General features: G+C 44.4%; 1 protein-coding gene across 2 annotated transcripts in view; it reads right to left on the bottom strand.

Annotated features, from left to right (window-relative positions):
• DACH2 (dachshund family transcription factor 2) overlaps positions 1-17,190 on the bottom strand; it is a 321,366-nt gene that overhangs the window by 146,985 nt on the left and 157,191 nt on the right. For both annotated transcript variants that reach the window (XM_087727336.1, XM_087727337.1), the window contains exon 2: positions 3,453-3,568. In XM_087727336.1, coding sequence (XP_087583462.1) covers positions 3,453-3,568 — 116 coding nt within the window. The remainder of the gene's footprint in view (positions 1-3,452; positions 3,569-17,190) is intronic.

Below are 17,190 nucleotides of genomic sequence, written 5' to 3'. Positions count from 1 at the left end.
TCGGGAATGGACTTCCGGTTTGCGCACTGGGCCATTTTTCGTGCTCCAGAGGCTCCAGGGAAGCCTCCTGAAAGCTCCGGAGGGCAAAAAACAGCACTACAGGCAAACTGGAAGTCTTTTGCCCTCTGGAGCCTTCAGGGAAGCCTCCTGAAGGCTCCAGAGGGTGAAAAACTGCTGTACGAGCAACCCGAAAGTTCAGAAATGGTAACTTCCGGTTTGTCCGTAGGGCCGTTTTTCACCCTCCGGAAGCTTCAGGAAAGGCTCCGGAGGGTGAAAAACAGCCCTATGGACAAACCAGAATCACGGTTCCTGAATTTTCGGGTTGCTCGTACGGCCATTTTTCGCCCTCCGGAGACTTCAGGGAAGCTCCTGAAGCTTCCAAAGGGCCTCTGTTTTCCCCTCCTCAGGCTCCCAGAAAGCCTCTGGAGCCTGGGGAGGGTGAAAAAAGTGCACCAAAAGCGACAGGGGGGGGGGAGGTTTGCACATGCATGCACACTGGGGTGGCACACATAGCATTATAGGTGTGGCATGCCCGTGCCTGACACCCCCCCTGAACTCCCCCCGCTTTTGGCACGCAATCCAGAAAAGGTTAGCCATCACTGGTCTAGAGAAAAGAAGGACTAAGGGGACATGCTAACAGTATTCCGGTATTTGAAAGGCTGCCATAAAGGAGAAGGGGGTCAAATTACTCTCCAAAGCACCAGAGGGCAGGACAAGAAATAATGGTTGGAAACTAACCAAAGAGAGAAGCAACCTGGAATTAAGGAGAAACTTCCTAACAGCAAGGACAATTAACCGGTGGGACAGCCTGCCACCAGAAGCTGTGGGTGCTCCATCACTGGAGGATTTTAAGAAGAGACTGGACAGCCATTTGTCTGAAATGGTATAGGTTTTCCTGTTTGAGCAGGGGGGCTGGACTAGAAGACCTCCAAGGTCCCTTCCAGCTTTATTCTGATTGGCTGTGATGGGCAGACTCCATGATGGTTGTAAGTTGAGGACTAGCTGTAATAGAACTGTTCGGAATCTCCTCGATTTGCGAGAGAAGCAGGGCGGGGAGAGATGGATGACTGACACCTTGTCACTGTTATGTGAAGGTTCTTGGCAACGCTGTTCTTTTCCAGATGTGTTTACAAGGGTGTTTAAAGATTCACTGTTGACAGGCAAACAACGGCGTGGTTTTTGCCTTTGTTGTGGGGAAACACTAATGTTAACAGCCATGATTTCCACAGTGAAGCGCGGAGGCTCTGAAGGCGAAGACAGGGTGGAAATGAAACATGCATTATTCCTCTTCCTTTTTCATCTCTATGCCAGGGCAAAAATCTGCCATGGCACAGCCGCTGAATGTCAGGCCATGGTTAATGGCTATAGCTTTGCAGGATGAGTCCTGCGATGTGTCTCCGCTGTTGTTTATTTTTGTATTCCAAGGGTTGCGGCAGAGTGACAAGATGCGTATCATCTGCATCTTGAAATACTGTACATGTGGACATCTCAATATGTGATTAGAGTTGTGAAGCATGATTCATAACTAGCCATCATAAGCGATCACTACTTCCCTTGGCTTTCCTCCTCCACTGTGGATAGCAGACAGAATAATTCAAAACCAGTTGTACTTCTCTTTTTCTTTCTTTCTCCTTCTCTCTCTCCCTCCCTCCTTCCTTCCTTGTCTCCCTCCCTCTCTCCTTTTTTCCTTTCTCTCTCCTTCTTCCTTTCTCCTTCCCTTCCTCCCTCTCTTCCTTCTTTTCTTCTCCCTTCTCTCCTTTCTTCTTCCTTCCCTCCTTCCTTCCCCCCTCCCTTCTCTTTCCTTCCCCCCTTCTCTCTCTTTTATCCTTCTGTCTCCCCCTTCCTTCCTTCCTCCTCCCTCTCCCCTTCTTTCCTTCCTCCCTTCTGTTCTTCCTTCCTTCCTCCTGCCCTTCCCTCCCTCCCACTCCTTCCTTCCTTCCTCCTCCCTTCACTCTTCCTCCCTTCCTTACCCCTTACTCTCTTCCTTCCTAACTTCCTTCCCTCCGACTCAAGGTTGACTCAGCCTTCCATCCTTCCGAGGTGAGTAAAATGAGGACCCAGACTGTTGGGGGCAAAAGGCTATCTGTGTAAACCACTTAGAGAGGGCTGTCAAGCACTGTGAAGTGCTATATAAGTCGAAGTGCTATTGCCCTTCCTTCCTTCCTTCCTTCCTTCCTTCCTTCCTTCCTTCCTTCCTTCCTTCCTTCCTTCCTTCCTTCCTTCCTTCCTTCCTTCCTTCCTTCCTTCCTTCCTTCCTTCCTGTGGTTAGAATGCAGTATGGTAAGCTAATTCAGTTCACTTCTAGGAGTTCATTCTTCTCTGGCTCCAGGTTGACTCAGCCTTCCATCCTTCCAAGGTAGCTGAAATGAGGAGCCAGATTGTTGAGTGGAAAGATGCTGACCAGTGGTGGGATTCAAATAATTTAACAACCGGTTCTCTGCCCTAATGACCAGCTGGGTAGGTGGGGCTCAGTGGTCATGTGACCAGGTGGGCATGGCTAACTCAACATCACTCATGTCGATGGGCGCTTCGCCTTAGCTGTTACTATGTAATGAGGGTTAAACCAGAGAGGCAGTTTCTCTAAGCAGGGCAATAAAGAAGAGGCTAGAAACAACACCAGAATGTTTCCTTCCTGCCTTCCTTACAGGATTAGCCCTGTAAAGTGGAAAGAACCAAAAGGAGATTTCTTCCAACAACCAGTTCTCCTGATTGCTTGGAAAGTTAACAACCGGTTCTCCCGAATAGGTGCGAGCTGGCTGAATCCCTCCACTGATGCTGACTCTGTAAACCGCTTAGAGAGAGCTGTAAAGCACTGTAAAACGGTATAGAAGTCTAAATATTATCGCTACTGCTGCCCTCCACCACCTCAACCTCCCCACCGTCTAATAACCAGAAGAGGTCTATCAAGACGTACAACTGCTTGCAATCTATACTACCCAGCTTCCTACGCTCTTATCACGTTGCAAATCCTGAGGCCAAAAGCCATTGGCTGCCCTTTACCTCCTGTCCCCATGATCGCTGGCTTCTGATGAAGAAAACAAAGAGAAGAGAAATACACACACCCCCCATACTGGGCTCTCAAAAGAGTCCCTTCCCAAGCTCGCAGATCAACCTTTCCCCCTATCGTATGACCAAGGCACTGAATGGCACTTTCCCTTTAAGGAAATTACGATTAATGAAGAGCTAAATTGCAAATCCATTAGGTTTTAGTCAGCTCAGCAACGCCACGTGGGGTGGGGGTTGGGGTGGGGGTGGGTGGGTGGGTGAAGGGTGAGGTGGGGGGACGGACTGGAGAGAGGTTTCATGAATGCTCAAGAAATCCAATAATGTAACCTCTGGTAAAGCTTGAAAAAGCCCTTGAAGGACAAGGCAGTTAGATCAATATTAGTTTATTTCAACCGCTACCCAGGACGAAGCAGGGAGAGGAGAAGCATCCAAAGGGTTTTTATTACCTGTTGGGGAGATAAGCCCCGGCGATAAGAGGCCCGGCACTCCGTGGGGAAGCAAGCGTGTGTTCTCTTGTATCGCAACCCCCAGGGAGCGCTTGGGGGGTCTCCCCGGTCGTGAACTGTTGAAACAAAAGTGAAAATAAACTTTAAGTGCTCTTTTGTCGAAAGGATTTGCATCAGCAATGTACTTTGCATCGATTTTTTTTTTTTTTAAGTTCCCTGACCAGCCGGGTTCTTGGTTGCTGGTTTCTGATTTCTGCTGTCAGAATTTTAACTCTTTCTGAACTCCAAAGTGACCCATCAAATCACCCATTACAAGTTACCTGCGGGCATTCTTAAGGTTTGGTTAATGTAAGAGAGGACTGGACTGGGTGAGGGAGGAGTCAAGAGTGCCATTAGTTTAGGGTTCCACCACAAATCCGTGGTAGACTAAAGCGCGCTCAACGAAAGCGCGTACGTGACGTCATCACAGCGTGACGAAAACGGCACGCTGTGAGCGGTAAATTTAAAATTAACGCGAAAACCTTACCCTAACCCCCCCAAACCTAACCCTAAACCTAACCCTAAGCCTAACCCTTAACCTAACCCTAACCCTAACCCTTAACCTAACGCTAAACCTAACGCTAACCCTTAACCTAACCCTAAACCTAACCCTAACGCTTAACGTAACCCTAAACCTAACCCTAACCCTTAACCTAACCCTAACCCTAACCCTTACCTTTATGTGAATCGGCTTGCTTTAATTTTATTTTAATTTTAATTTAATTTATTTTTAATTTTATTTGTCACGCTGCTGATGACGTCACGTACGCGCTTTGATCGGGCGCGCTTTAGTGGACCGCGGTTTTGACGGGTCACGTAGTTTAGAGTTCCTTTGCAGCCGCAAGAGAACCAACTCCAACCCATCTTGAATTCCATTGACTCTTTATGTCCCAAAGGTGTGTTGTTGTTTTTCAAGAGGCAACTGGACTTGCTTGTTTTTTCTTTGAAGACGTTTCGCTTCTCATTCAAGAAGCTTCTTCAGCTCTGACTGGATGGTGGGTGAATGGAAGGATTTATATTCCTTGCAGACAGCTGGTCCCTTGCATTTTAGAAAGTCTAACAACCAGTCAGAGCAGAAGAATGGAACCAACCCTGGAAGGCTGGTTGCCGAAGTTGGTGGAGCTGGCTGAAATGGCAAAAACGGACCACTTTGACTGAAGAAAAGAAGATAAGTACTTTTGTTTCCACATGGAAACGGCTTCTGAACTTCATGCTTGAAGTGGAAAAGAATGAAACTCTGACTTTAGGTTTTACCGATTAGACTGATAGATCTTTATAGAAATGGCTTCTTCATACTATTATGGAAAAGCAAAAAGCTGCGATTTGATGCTAATGCCTTTTTCCATTACAACAGGGAGAGTCGGAAGTCAATGCTTCTTTTTCCCCTGCCCCTATCTTTCCTCACTTCTCTTCCCCCTCCCCTATACTTAACAGCGTTGCACCCAGGTAAACCAGGGCATGACCGAAACAATCTGAGAACATGTATGTTATTTTCCACTTTTAACGTCAATACTTTTTAATTATATCTTAATGTCAGTACTTTTTAACATATTGTAAAAACTAATGTGTATTGGTGGTCTTTGACCGTAATAAAGATTTACTTACTTACTTCCCCCTCCCCCCTCTCCGCTCTTCTATTTACCTTTGTATTTTATAATACTCTACTTCAATAAAAATGTGTTTAAAAAAAGAAAGAAAAGAAAAAGCACCTTTGGGATAGCCATGACCTGGGTGACTGAGAATCTCCATGGACATGGATTCTTTATCTACCACCAATTTGCCTTGACCGTTAGTAGTTCAGATTCTTCAACCTGCCTTGCATTGAGGACCTGTACACTGCACGAGTCAAAAAGAGGGTTGTAAAAATATTTACAGACCCCTCGCATCCTGGACATAAATTGTTTCAACTCCTATCCTCAAAATGACGCTATAGACCACTGCCATCAGAAGAGCTAGACACAAGGACAGTTTTTCACCGAACGCCATCACTCTGCTAAACAAATAATTCCCTCAATGCTGTCAAACTATTTACTAAGTCTGCATTACTATTACTATTAATCTTCTCCTCGTTCCTATCACCCATCTCCTCCCACCTATGACTGTATGGCTATAACTTTGTTGCTTGTATCCTTATATTAATTTATATTAATTGTTTCCTAGTATGATTTGATTGCTTATTTGTACCCTATGACTATCATTAAGTGTTGTACCTTATGGTTCTTGATGAATATATTTTGCCTTTTTATGTAGACTGAGAGCATCTGCACCAAAGACAAAGTCCTTGTGTGTCCAATCACACTTGGCCAAGAATTGTATTTTGCTCTGCTCTGCTCTGCTCTGCTCTGCTCTGCTCTATTCCATTCCATTCTATTCTTGTCTAGGGATAGCATGGAATAAACCTGTGCTCATCTGAACAACCTAGATTCTGGTGCTTCAAAGTGAAAGAATGCAAAGAAAAACATAAGGGACATCCCTTGTGAGCAAATAGAAAGACTAATTATTTCCTTGCTCCTGACGATTTGAGGCCACTTTTCTGTTCAACAGTTTATGCTGGTGCATCTTACTTTTTATTTATTTTTTGTTAAATTTATATCTCACTCTGCAAAGCAACTCTGGGCCAGCCTACAAGTAAAATCATAAATCTTACAACATTAGATACAGAAACAGAAAATCAAAGGCGGGATTATTTTGAGTCTTCTGACAACCCTGTGAGGAAGGCTGTCAACCTCCTCTTTACTCTAGAGAGTCCCATGCAATACAATACAGCATAATATGATATAAAATACGTTGCACAGATCAATATCTTTCAACCCATCTTGGTTTCCAGCCAGAAGAGACCTTATCTCATGCAAGGCCTCAAATCAATTATTTTTTCACATCTACGCAAGACCACATTCAAACATGTTCAACAAAAGTGTAGGAGACTCACTGGATAGAGGTTTCTCAATGATCATCCAAACACTTGGGAACATTGTGTCTCCCCAAATGTACCAAAAGGAATATTATTTTGAAATTCATCTTCTGCAAGGCGACTTTACAAACAGCCAAGACATTCATACTGTTAGAATTTTTTAAGCTATTTATTTATTTATTATTTATTTATTTATTTATTTATTTATTTATTTATTGCTACGATTTATAGGCAGCCCAATCCCGGAGGACTAATTACAATTTGCCTTCCTACAACTTAATTCCATTATGCCATGTTCAGTAATATTGGATACGAAGGAACGGGCCCTGTCCATCCTTCCTTCCTTCCCTCCTTCCTCCCCCCTTTCTTCTCCTTCCTTTCTTCTTTCCTTCCCTCCTTCCTCCTTCTCTCCCTCCCTACCTTCTCCTTTCTTCCTTCCTTCTCTCTCTTCTCCTTCCTTCCTTCTTTCCTTCCCTCCTTCCTCATTCTATCCCTCCTTCCCGTCTCCTTTCTTCCTTCCCTCCCTTCCTCTCTTTTCCTCCCTCCCTTCTTTCCTTCCCTCCTTCCTCATTCCCTCCCTCCCTTATTTCTTCATTCCCTACTTTCTTCCCTTCCTCCCTCCCTCTCTTCTCCTTTCTTCTTTCCCATCTTCATCGTTCCCTCCCTCCCTTCTCCTTTCTTCCTTCCCTCCTTCCTTCCCTTCCTCCCTCTCTTCTCCTTCCTTCCTTCTTTCCTTCCTCCCTCTCTTCTCCTTCCTTCTTTCCTTCCCTCCTTCCTCGTTCCCTCCCTCCCTATCTTCCTTCCTTTCCACCTTCCTTCTTTACTTCGATTTATATGCTGCTTCAAAGTTGTTTCTATGTCATTACCCGGAGCTAACTTAATTACAGATAGTGTCCAATTTACAATCATTTGTTTAGTGACCATTGAAAGTTACAACGGCACTGAAAAGAGTGTCTTACGACTGTTTTTTTACACTTATGACCGTTGCAGCATTCCCGTGGCCACCTGATCATATTTAAAATACTTGCTAACTGGCATATATTTATGATAGTTGCAGCATCCCAGAGTCATTTTGCTTCTCTTTTGACAAGCAAAGTCAATGAGGAAGCCAGATAGATTCACTTAACAACTGTATTACTAACTCAGCAACTGAGGGATTCATTTAACAACTGGGGCAAGAAAGGTTGTAAAACGGAGCAAAACTCCCTTAACGTTTTGCTTAGCCACGGAAATTCTGATCCCATAAGTCGAGGACTACCTGTAAAGAACATTTTTAGCATTTTATGTTCACCATACCAACTAATTATCAGAACGTCTACTGCAATAATAACCCATCTCTATACAGACAGTAGAGGCAGCAGTACGATTCACTTAACTTTCCCTACCGGTTCACAAATGTGAGCATGCCTGGTGTGTCTCCACATGCTCACCGCCTTCTCTGCATGCATAGTGCTCACGCATTACATCGGTGGGGCGGAGCCTCCCGCAGCCACCGCTACTGGTTCGCCCGAAAAGGAGAGAACCGGTTGAATACTACTCTGAGTAGAACTTCTGGTCACAAACGCTTATGACCAAAACCAAGACCAAGACCAAGACCAAATCTGGTTCTAACCAAAAAAGTCACTTTTTTTTCCCCACAGCCGATTTCCCCTTGCACGCCTTTTTTTGTTTGTGTGTGTAATTTTGTAAATTTTCAAAATTAGGTTCGGATCACGACCAAATCGGGTTGCGATCAAAGTTATGGTCGTGAGCAGAGGTTCTAATTGGACATGGTTGGAAGTAGGCCTGCTTTCAGCTGAAGAGAAAAAGCAGGCCCAAAAATTCTGTGGAGGATGAATTTTATTATCCATTTTTTCACAGGGAAAAAAAGTTTCGGCTCAGTGCCTCTTGAGCTAATGAGGCTTTGGCTCATGGCTGCACTAAGTGAGGTTTCTTTGACTGGAAGGACATTTTCAGCCCTGTCAGGTTGAAAACACAATATCTGCATTCCTCTTGAAAAAAACGCTCCAGGAAAACTGGATCAGCAATAGTTACTGGAAACCCATCGGTTCTTCTGAGGAAACGTTATATCCATTCTCTTTTTCGCGTCAACAACTTTGCCACAATATTTGCTCTTTCCTGTTATACAACAGCGCTCGCTGACAAATTTATTTTGAGCTGTGTCTAGTGTGGTTGGTTTCAGTCAATTTCTAACACTTAGAAGTGAAACCAGATACTCCTCCGTGCATTTCCCACTGCAGTTTTATTTATGATCGGAAATCAACAATCTGTTGGAAAGAATCACAACTCAACAATCTATTGGAGGGAATCACAACACAACTCAAGCAAGCCCTGTTTGGCCTGAACTAGAGAGGGCAGCCACTTGTACCTCTGTGGGAGATCGAGAACGTTCATCCTGGTCAAACAACTCTAAATCATAGCCTGTTGACTGGATGGAGCTATCAGTGTTGGGGCCTACTAGTGGAGCTTGCAGCAGATTCGGACAGTCAGGAGGTTGGGGAGGAACCTGGGCCAGTCCTGGAGTCTGGGGAAGGCTCTGATGAGAGCTCTGTGTCGGAAGCAGAGAGGGGGCCAGTTATCAGCTGCCTTCAGAGTCAGACATCAGTGAGGCAGACAAACAGCTGGAGCCTGTTCCCAATGTCCGCATGCACAGAGCTGTCAGGAGAAGGGAACAGCTAAAGAACTGGAGTCGACTTGGGAGTAAGGCTACAGGTGGAGGGTGAATGGCCCCTCCCAGAGGGAATAAAAGAGAAGCAAAAGGGGAGGGGAAATTGCAGGAGATCATTAATTCATTCCTGCATTCTTGCCAAGTATTGCGGCACCTGAAAGATATCGGCCTGGCCACTCTCCAAGCCTGATAAAGGTCGGTAAGTGTGAGCTATCTTGAAAGACTGTGGAAGAGGAAAGACTTTACTGGAGAGGAATTTGCTATAAATTAAATAAAATGGGTTTATCAGGACGAGGACTCGGCTTCGTGCTGCTGGGGAAGCTTAGGTCAGAACAATCAGTAACGTACAAGATCTGAAATCCAGGCTTGGTTGCCTTTATACAGGTAGCCCTCTGGTTATGATAGAAATTGGGACCAGAATTTATGTCGCTAAGTGACATGGTGGTAATGCATGACATCATGTGATCGTACCACTTAGCTATGGCAATTCCAGCAGTTCTGGTTGCCTTCTTTAAGCAAGAACTATGGCATCGTCAAGTAAGGAGCTCACGTAATCGTGACGTCCGACTTCCTGCATGCTTCCCCATTGATTTTGCTTGTTGGCAAGCCGGCAGGGAATGTCATCGTGGCTTGTTACAAAATCATAATCATGAGCCAAGTGCCCAGTGCCCCAAGTACAATCACATGATTGTGGGGAAGCTGTGACAGCCAGAACTACAAGGACCCCTGTAGGTACCATTTGTACTCCACCATTGTTGTGACCCAAATACAACAAAACCTCTGTAGTTAAATAAATGTTCCCTTTGTTAGAAGCGCCAGCAGCCCTGGCAAAAAGACTCTCTCTCTCTCTCCCTCTCCCTCTCTCTCTCTCTCTCTCTCTCTCTCCCTCTCCCTCCCTCTCAAACACACACACACACCAGGCTAACAAGTCTGTCTGGCAGGGAAACAAATAGTTTTCTGCCACACCTATTCATCTCCACCCCCTTGCTTTTATCCCCAGAGCTAGGCTGGGGCTTCACTAGCAGCAGTGGCTCTTCCGTCCCATGGATCGGCCCATAGATTTCCACTGCTCTCCTCTCCTCTGCCTTTTGCACATCCAAACATCAGGTACTGAATCTAGCTGTTCCTCCTCTTCCTCATCAGCCACCTCCAGACCTGGGGGCAGTTGACTCTCCGCCTGAGGGCTGATGGACAGCCCAGGCTCCGTCTCTGATTCCATCTCTGATAGCTCCATTCCCTCTTCTCTCTTGGAGCTCTCAGGTTGCCTTGATGCTGACCCTGACTCCCACGTAAAAATTGAGCAATCACACAAAGCTCTTCCGTAGACAAGGCCAAAATGAATGGTGTTTGGACAGCTGACAACAGCAACATTTAGAAGCAACGGATCCCTCCTCCCTCGCTGTGGGTGCACCCCCAAATTTACTAGAATCAGATGTAAATTTGCATACTAATCAAGACAAATAAACATGCGGTGATTTAACTAGGAAACCATCTGATGACAATTTAATCGGTACGGGTTAAAAGGTCCATCTTCCTCGCATCCTGTTGCAGTGAAAATATTGATTGTGTTACTGATTTGAGGACTGCCTTATTTTGCTGGGCACAAATAACCATTTAATTACTCTTTAATTGAATGGTGATTGCTTGTGAGCAAATTATTAAGGTTGGTTTTTTTTTGCTTAATTACTTGATTATTTATGCTCAGCAATAATATCTTTTTTTTTAATTTGGGGATACGGAGATAATAAACTTACCTCCAAAACAAAGCAAACTTATAGATCATTTTCCAGTTACACAAGAGACCAATAAATACTGTTTTGGATTATGTGTTTCTTTGTTCACAATCCATACCTTCCTGTGATGTTATTAGATTAACTAGTCCAATGTCTGCAGAATAGTCAAGTCAATTTCTCGGTACGGACACCACTCCCAAAACTATGGCTTAACATACCGGGAAGGGTTAAATTTCAATCCAAGGCATGAGACTAGGAGGGAAAATATCAACCCACGGGTCATGAGGCTATTATGCAAACTGTATATGTGCATCATTTCTATTGAACTAGCTGGACACCTGAGCTTCGCAAAGAAACTATATGATCGGGCAATGCAGGAGAAATCTGGTTCAATCTGTTGGCTCAGTGGTGGTTGGTGACTGAAACACACAAGGGAATATCGCTCCCGCCACTTTGAGTCTGGAAGCAGTTCCATAGGTGGAAGGCAAAGACATTTTGGTGAGGTATCGAAGTTTAGTACTATAAGGAGCCCCAGGTCGCTCCTGAGTGAGGGAGTGAAGCATCTGCCAGTTTGAACTGAGGTAACGGAATATGTGGCAACTGGCAGTTGAAACAGAGTTCTTTTCAGGTGGGGAGGGGGAGTAGACCTCCTTAGCATCAGAGCATGTTAATTACTGTATAAGAAATACTAATGATCTGATGGTCATTTTGAAAAATCCTTTCTTAGTGAGCCCTGAGAAGCCAAGAGGAACATATATGCCAAATTTCAAGTTTGTAGGCTTTACAGTTCTGGAGATTTCGTGATGAGTGTGTGTGTGTGTGTGTGTGTGTGTGTGTGTGTGTGTGTGTGTGTGTATAGATATAGATATAGATATATATAGATATTCGGTTAGAGCTAGACTAAACCAGAGGTGTTCAAACCAGGCAACTGTTGGATCTGTGGACTTCAACTCCCAGAATTCCATGGCTGCTTGGGAATTCTGGGAGTTGATGTCCACAGGTTTTTATGCTGCCAAGTTTGGATGGCACAATACAGCTGCTCATTGATTGATGACCACACTTGAGCAAACAAAAAAGTGTTTGTGTGTGAGAGAGGGGGGGGAGGGAGGGAGGGAGGAAAAAAGAGAGAGAGAGAAAGAAAGAAAAAAGAAAGAAAGAAATGGAGGGAGGGAGGGAGGAAGAAAGAAAGAAAGAAAGAAAGAAAGAAAGAAAGAAAGAAAGAAGACAAAAGAGAGGAAGGAAGGAAGGAAGGAAGGAGGGAAGGAATGAAACAGAAAGAAAACAGAAGGAAGGAAGGAAGGAAGGAAGGAAGGAAGGAAGGAAGGAAGGAAGGAAGGAAGGAAGGAAGGAAGGAAGGAAGGAAGGAAAAAAGGAAGGGAGGAGGATAGAAAGAAGACAGAAGGAAGGGAGTGAGAAAACCTCTTTCATACACAGCTACATTTTGGTATCTTTTAACACCCTTCAGTTTTCTTTTAGATTACAAGGCTATTCCAACCCTTTGAGAGCACTTGCCTTTAGTGCAGGCTGCCTAAAAGTTACTAAACTCTGCCAACTGGATGAAGAAGAGAAATCAAAAGTACAGTAGAACTTTTTTTCTTCTCTTGCAAAACACATGATTCCACTACATTTAAAAAATTCAACATAGGGAAAACAGGGTGCCCTTTTTGGAAAGTCTTCTTTCCGTTGCTTTGTGGCATCAAAACAATGCCCCTCCCACCACCACCACCCAAAAAATGTTAGGATTTTGATCCCATATTTCCTAAGTGCCAGATGTAGTTAAACTCTGTGTGACCTTCTGGGAGTTGAGGAAGGGAAAGAAACTTTGACCTCCGTGTGCAACTTGATGCCGTCTCCCTCTTCATGTTGGCCAACTGATCGCTTGTCTAACTATTGAAAGGCATTGTATTCCTTCCCAGATCAAAGGTAACAACAGGATAATTGGGGGAGGGGGAAGGGGGAAGAGGCAGCCATGCAAAATGGGCAATTAACATTAATCATCGGTGAAGTGGCTGAAGCAGTTAACTAGAACCTGATCACCAGGGCAACTCTCGTAAAAACAGAGTGATGCAGCAATGCGCCAATTCGTTCCATGCAACAATGCATGGGAACTCCCAGCCATTGTGTTCTTCTTCTAGATCAAAAGGTGGGTGTGTCGGGATTCCAAGTAACACCCCCCAACGAAAGAAGACTCTGAGTCTTGAGTTTCCTCAAAGGTCCATTTTATGAGAGGTATCTTATTGGCACATCTGGGAAAACCCGAATCTGAAAGTTTTATCCCCACCTAAATGAAAGTTCAAGTTCCTGCCTAGCACCCACACCAGTGGTGGGATACGACCAGTACGCCTTGGTACGGGCATACCAGTGCCTGCTGGGAGGACCAGGTACCGTTCCGGTACAGTGCTCCAGAGGGCCCACCCGCCCGCCCGCTGTCCTCACCTGTATTTTAGCCGATCAGGGCTTACGCGCATACACACGGAGCGTACGGCGCCTTCACAATGCTCCGCCGAGCAGTTGGAGCATTGTGGAGCATCACAGGCAGTAAGTACACGTGCTGCACGCGTGCATGTGGTGGACGCCCCGCCCCATTGCATCGTACTGATTGCAACGGGATCCGGAACCCACCACTGACCCACAGGTGTCCATCACATGATCCAATCAGGCACCATCCAAAACTGGAGATGCCTCCCAGTCACACCATTGCAGCTGCAGAGCCAGATGGCCTTGATTTTCTGAGAAAGAATGTTATTATGGCTACATATCTCCCAAACTCCATATAATCCCCCCTCTCATTTTCCCACAGCATTGAATGTGGCAGCCTGAAGGCCCAATGCAAAAGATGGCTTCCAGGCCAGACAAGGTGGTTGGGATGGGGGAAACACCCCTAATGCAATTATTTGATGTTGAACTGGTATGCAAGTCAGGCATTAATCTATGGATTTTTAAAACCAAGACATGCTTGGAGAGTCCCAGCCTTATTTGTCACAATAATTAAGTATAGAAAGTCAGAAGTATCTTAACACTGAACTGTTAAGTTTTGATATTAAGAATGCCTTATAATAAAGTTGATCCGAATAAGATTCCTAAGTGTGGAGTTAACTGTTCTGCACTCCAGGCTTGCTTGGGGAATCCAGTTAACTCCACGCTTAGGAATCTTATTCAGATCAAATTTGTTATCAGGCATTCTTAATATCAAAACTTACAATTCAGTGTTAAGATACTTCTGTCTTTCCATAATCTGTCCCATCACGTAGTGTAAAAAGATGATGATTTTGCTCCCATGCTGAGATAGGAAGCACACACGTTGCTTCCCCAGTTGAGTTGGTATTCAACGCAGGCAGAATGCCCCAGTGGCCAATCAGAAACACAAATATGATCACATGTCATGGAACTACATTTCCCATAAGGCAGTCTCTGCCTACATTTCCCAGGAGGTGATTTCTTAAAAGAGACAGCTCTTAATTCCTACGCTATCTATATACCCATCAGGATGGAAAGGGCAGGAGAGGACATGTTATTGTTATCAACTGCTATTGTTGTCAACTGATGGGACCATAAAAAGGGGGCCTTCTCAGTGTTGGTCCTTATAGGTCCCATCAATTAGCAACTGTCATCTGGTGGAGACCATGAAAAAGAGACCAGAGGTATAACCAGGTGCATTTTTAACTTTGGTTAAGATGTTCATCCCAGAAGCTTCTTCAGTTCTGACTGGATGGTGGGGAATGGAAGGATTGATACTCCTTTGCAGACAGCTGGTCATTGGCATTTCAAAAAGTCATTGAGCACATGGTTAGAACTGCCATGGCAAACCCTGTTTTAATCATGGCTTATTGAACAAATCACAGTTGGTTGGCTGTTTACAACATGCTAAGCCATAAACCTTGGTTTACAAAGGTCCTGCTGAAAATTAAATAAACGGTGTTGTATTAGCGTTGGAAAAGAACTTTAAGCAGAAAATAAGAAACACATAATCGAAAACTACAAGCATCTTCTTGAGAGCCAATATAATGTAGTTGTTAAGAATAAGAATACTGTCCCAAAGATGCTTTTTCAAGAGGCAACTGGGCTTTGTTTTTCTTTGAAGATGTTTCACTTCTCATCCAAGAAGTTTCTTCAGCTCTGACTGGATGGTGGGGAATGGAAGGATTGATATTCCTTGAAGACAGCTGGTCACTGGCATCCTTTTAGAGACGTGTTCAGGCCATCATCCACTCAGAGCTCAAGAAGCTTCTTGGATAAGAAACGAAATATCTTCAAAGAAAAACAAGGAAGTCCAGCTGCCTCTTGAAAAAGCACCTTTCGGACAATCATGATGGGGATGACTGAGCATCTCCTTAGACAAAATATTTACATTTAGCCAAATATCAAATAGAAATTTAATTTGAACATGTTCTCCTTACATTTGTTGCATCATCGGATCTGGGGTTTTGAGGAGTGGGAGATGTCTCTCTAGGACCTCTCTGGGTTTAACCTCAGTTTGGGCATGAAAATCTCACTGGATTAATACATTGTAAGGGAAACGTATTTAAACTCCTGTTCTGTCTGAAATAAATAAATACATTTAGTTGGCAAAGGAAATATGGTTTTTATAATGGGCAACCCTTCCTTCACATGCCTTTAGTATAATTTGAGGGATGCCTGAAGGACAGATGAGAAGAAAGAACAGGTGAATGCAATGCTATCCAACTGCCTGGTCCTAATCTACAAGAAAGATGGAAAATCTGACCTCTTATAAAATGCTGAACATAAATAACATAAATTGTTGTTGTTAGTTGCAAAGTCGTATCCAACCCACGCAACGCCATGGACAATATTCCTCCAGGACTTCCGGCCCTCTACCATCCTCCAGAGTCCATTTAAGCTCAAGCCAACTGCTTCGGTGACTCCATCCAGCCACCTCCTTCTCTGTCGTGCCCTTCTTCTTTTGCCCTCCATCTTTCCCAGCTTTAGGCTCTTCTCCAGTAAGTCCTTCCTTCTCATTAGGTGGCCAAAGTATTTGAGTTTCATCTTCAGGATCTGGCCTTCTAAAGAGCAGTCAGGGTTGATCTCCTCTAGAACTGACCAGTTTGATCGCCTTACAGTTCAAGGACTCGCAGGAGTCTTCTCCAGCACCAGAGTTCAAAGGCCTCAATTCTTTGGCGCTCAGCCTTCCTTATGGTCCAATCTTCACAGCTATCCATTGCAACTGGGAAAACCATAGCCTTGACTATACAAACTTTTGTTGGCAGGGTGGTGTCTCTGCTTTTCAGTATGCTGTCTAGATTTGCCATAGTTTTCCTTCCCAGGAGCAAGTGTCTTTTAATTTCTTGGCTGCATCATCTGTGGTGATTTTGGAGCCCAGGAAAATAAAATCTGTCACTACCTCCATTTCTTCCCCATCTATTTGCCAGGAATTGAGAAGGCCGGATGCCATGTTGAGTTTTAAACCAATTTTTGGACTCTCCTTCTTCACCCACATCAAGAGGCTCTTTAGCGCCTCTTCACTTTCTGCCATTAGAAAATACGTAATACCGCCTAGAAAGTGCTGAATATTGGCTGAGGAAATGAGGTCCAGTCCAAGCCAACTTTTGGGACTGCTCAAAAAGACAGCACAAACCAAGAAGCCAATTAGGTCATGAGACTATGAAAGAGCCGAGCACCTCCCAGAGACATCTAAAACGTGTCAAGATAAGAATGAATGAACCCAGCGAACAATCTCAAGAACTCAAGCCATTCGATTTACGCAAGAGAAGTGAGTGGCAATCTTAAAAAAGTCATGATACGGTGGACTGATTGGGATATATTACATCTCTTATATTGTGGGAGGGGAGAAAAAAAACCCTACTTGCAGGAAAGATTTTTTGCAAGGGGACAGCTGATAGAATAAGCAATTTAAAGGTTGGCTACTCAACTGACAGAAGCTGGAGCTGTGAAACTATTTTATACCTCATTTACCCGAACTATTTGCCTATTTAAATAACGTGTCGTCCTCTCGCTCTTTTATTTGCACTGTCCATTTATTTATACTTATTTATTGCATAAAGGGAGCATAATCAAATCGTTCTGGGATGAAATCTCTGGAGTTCAATGATCCGCCTTCCCAAAAGGGTGACCTCTGAAGTGTTGAGACAACCAGAAGTCTCGGTCTTTGAACAGACTGAAAAGTTGAAATCCCAAGACTTACCGTATTTTTCGGAGTATAAATCGCACCTTTTTCCCTCAAAAAAGAGGCTGAAAATCTGGATGCGTCTTATACACTGAATACAGCATTTTGTTGCCTCCCGAAACCCCACCCCCTATGGCTGTGCATACTTTTAGGAGGCTTTCAGAGTGCTCCTGGAGGCTGGGGAGGGCAGAAATGAGCGAAAAAACGGACTTGTTTTGTTCAGTCCCCCCCCCCCACACACACAC

The sequence above is a fragment of the Thamnophis sirtalis genome, unplaced genomic scaffold (genome assembly GCF_051295495.1).
Source record: "Thamnophis sirtalis isolate CommonGarterSnake01/CBP01778 unplaced genomic scaffold, rThaSir2_p1.2 scaffold_13, whole genome shotgun sequence".
NCBI lineage: Eukaryota > Metazoa > Chordata > Lepidosauria > Squamata > Natricidae > Thamnophis > Thamnophis sirtalis.
Note: the sequence above shows the minus strand (reverse complement) of the source record. Positions and strands in the feature narration are given on the sequence as shown.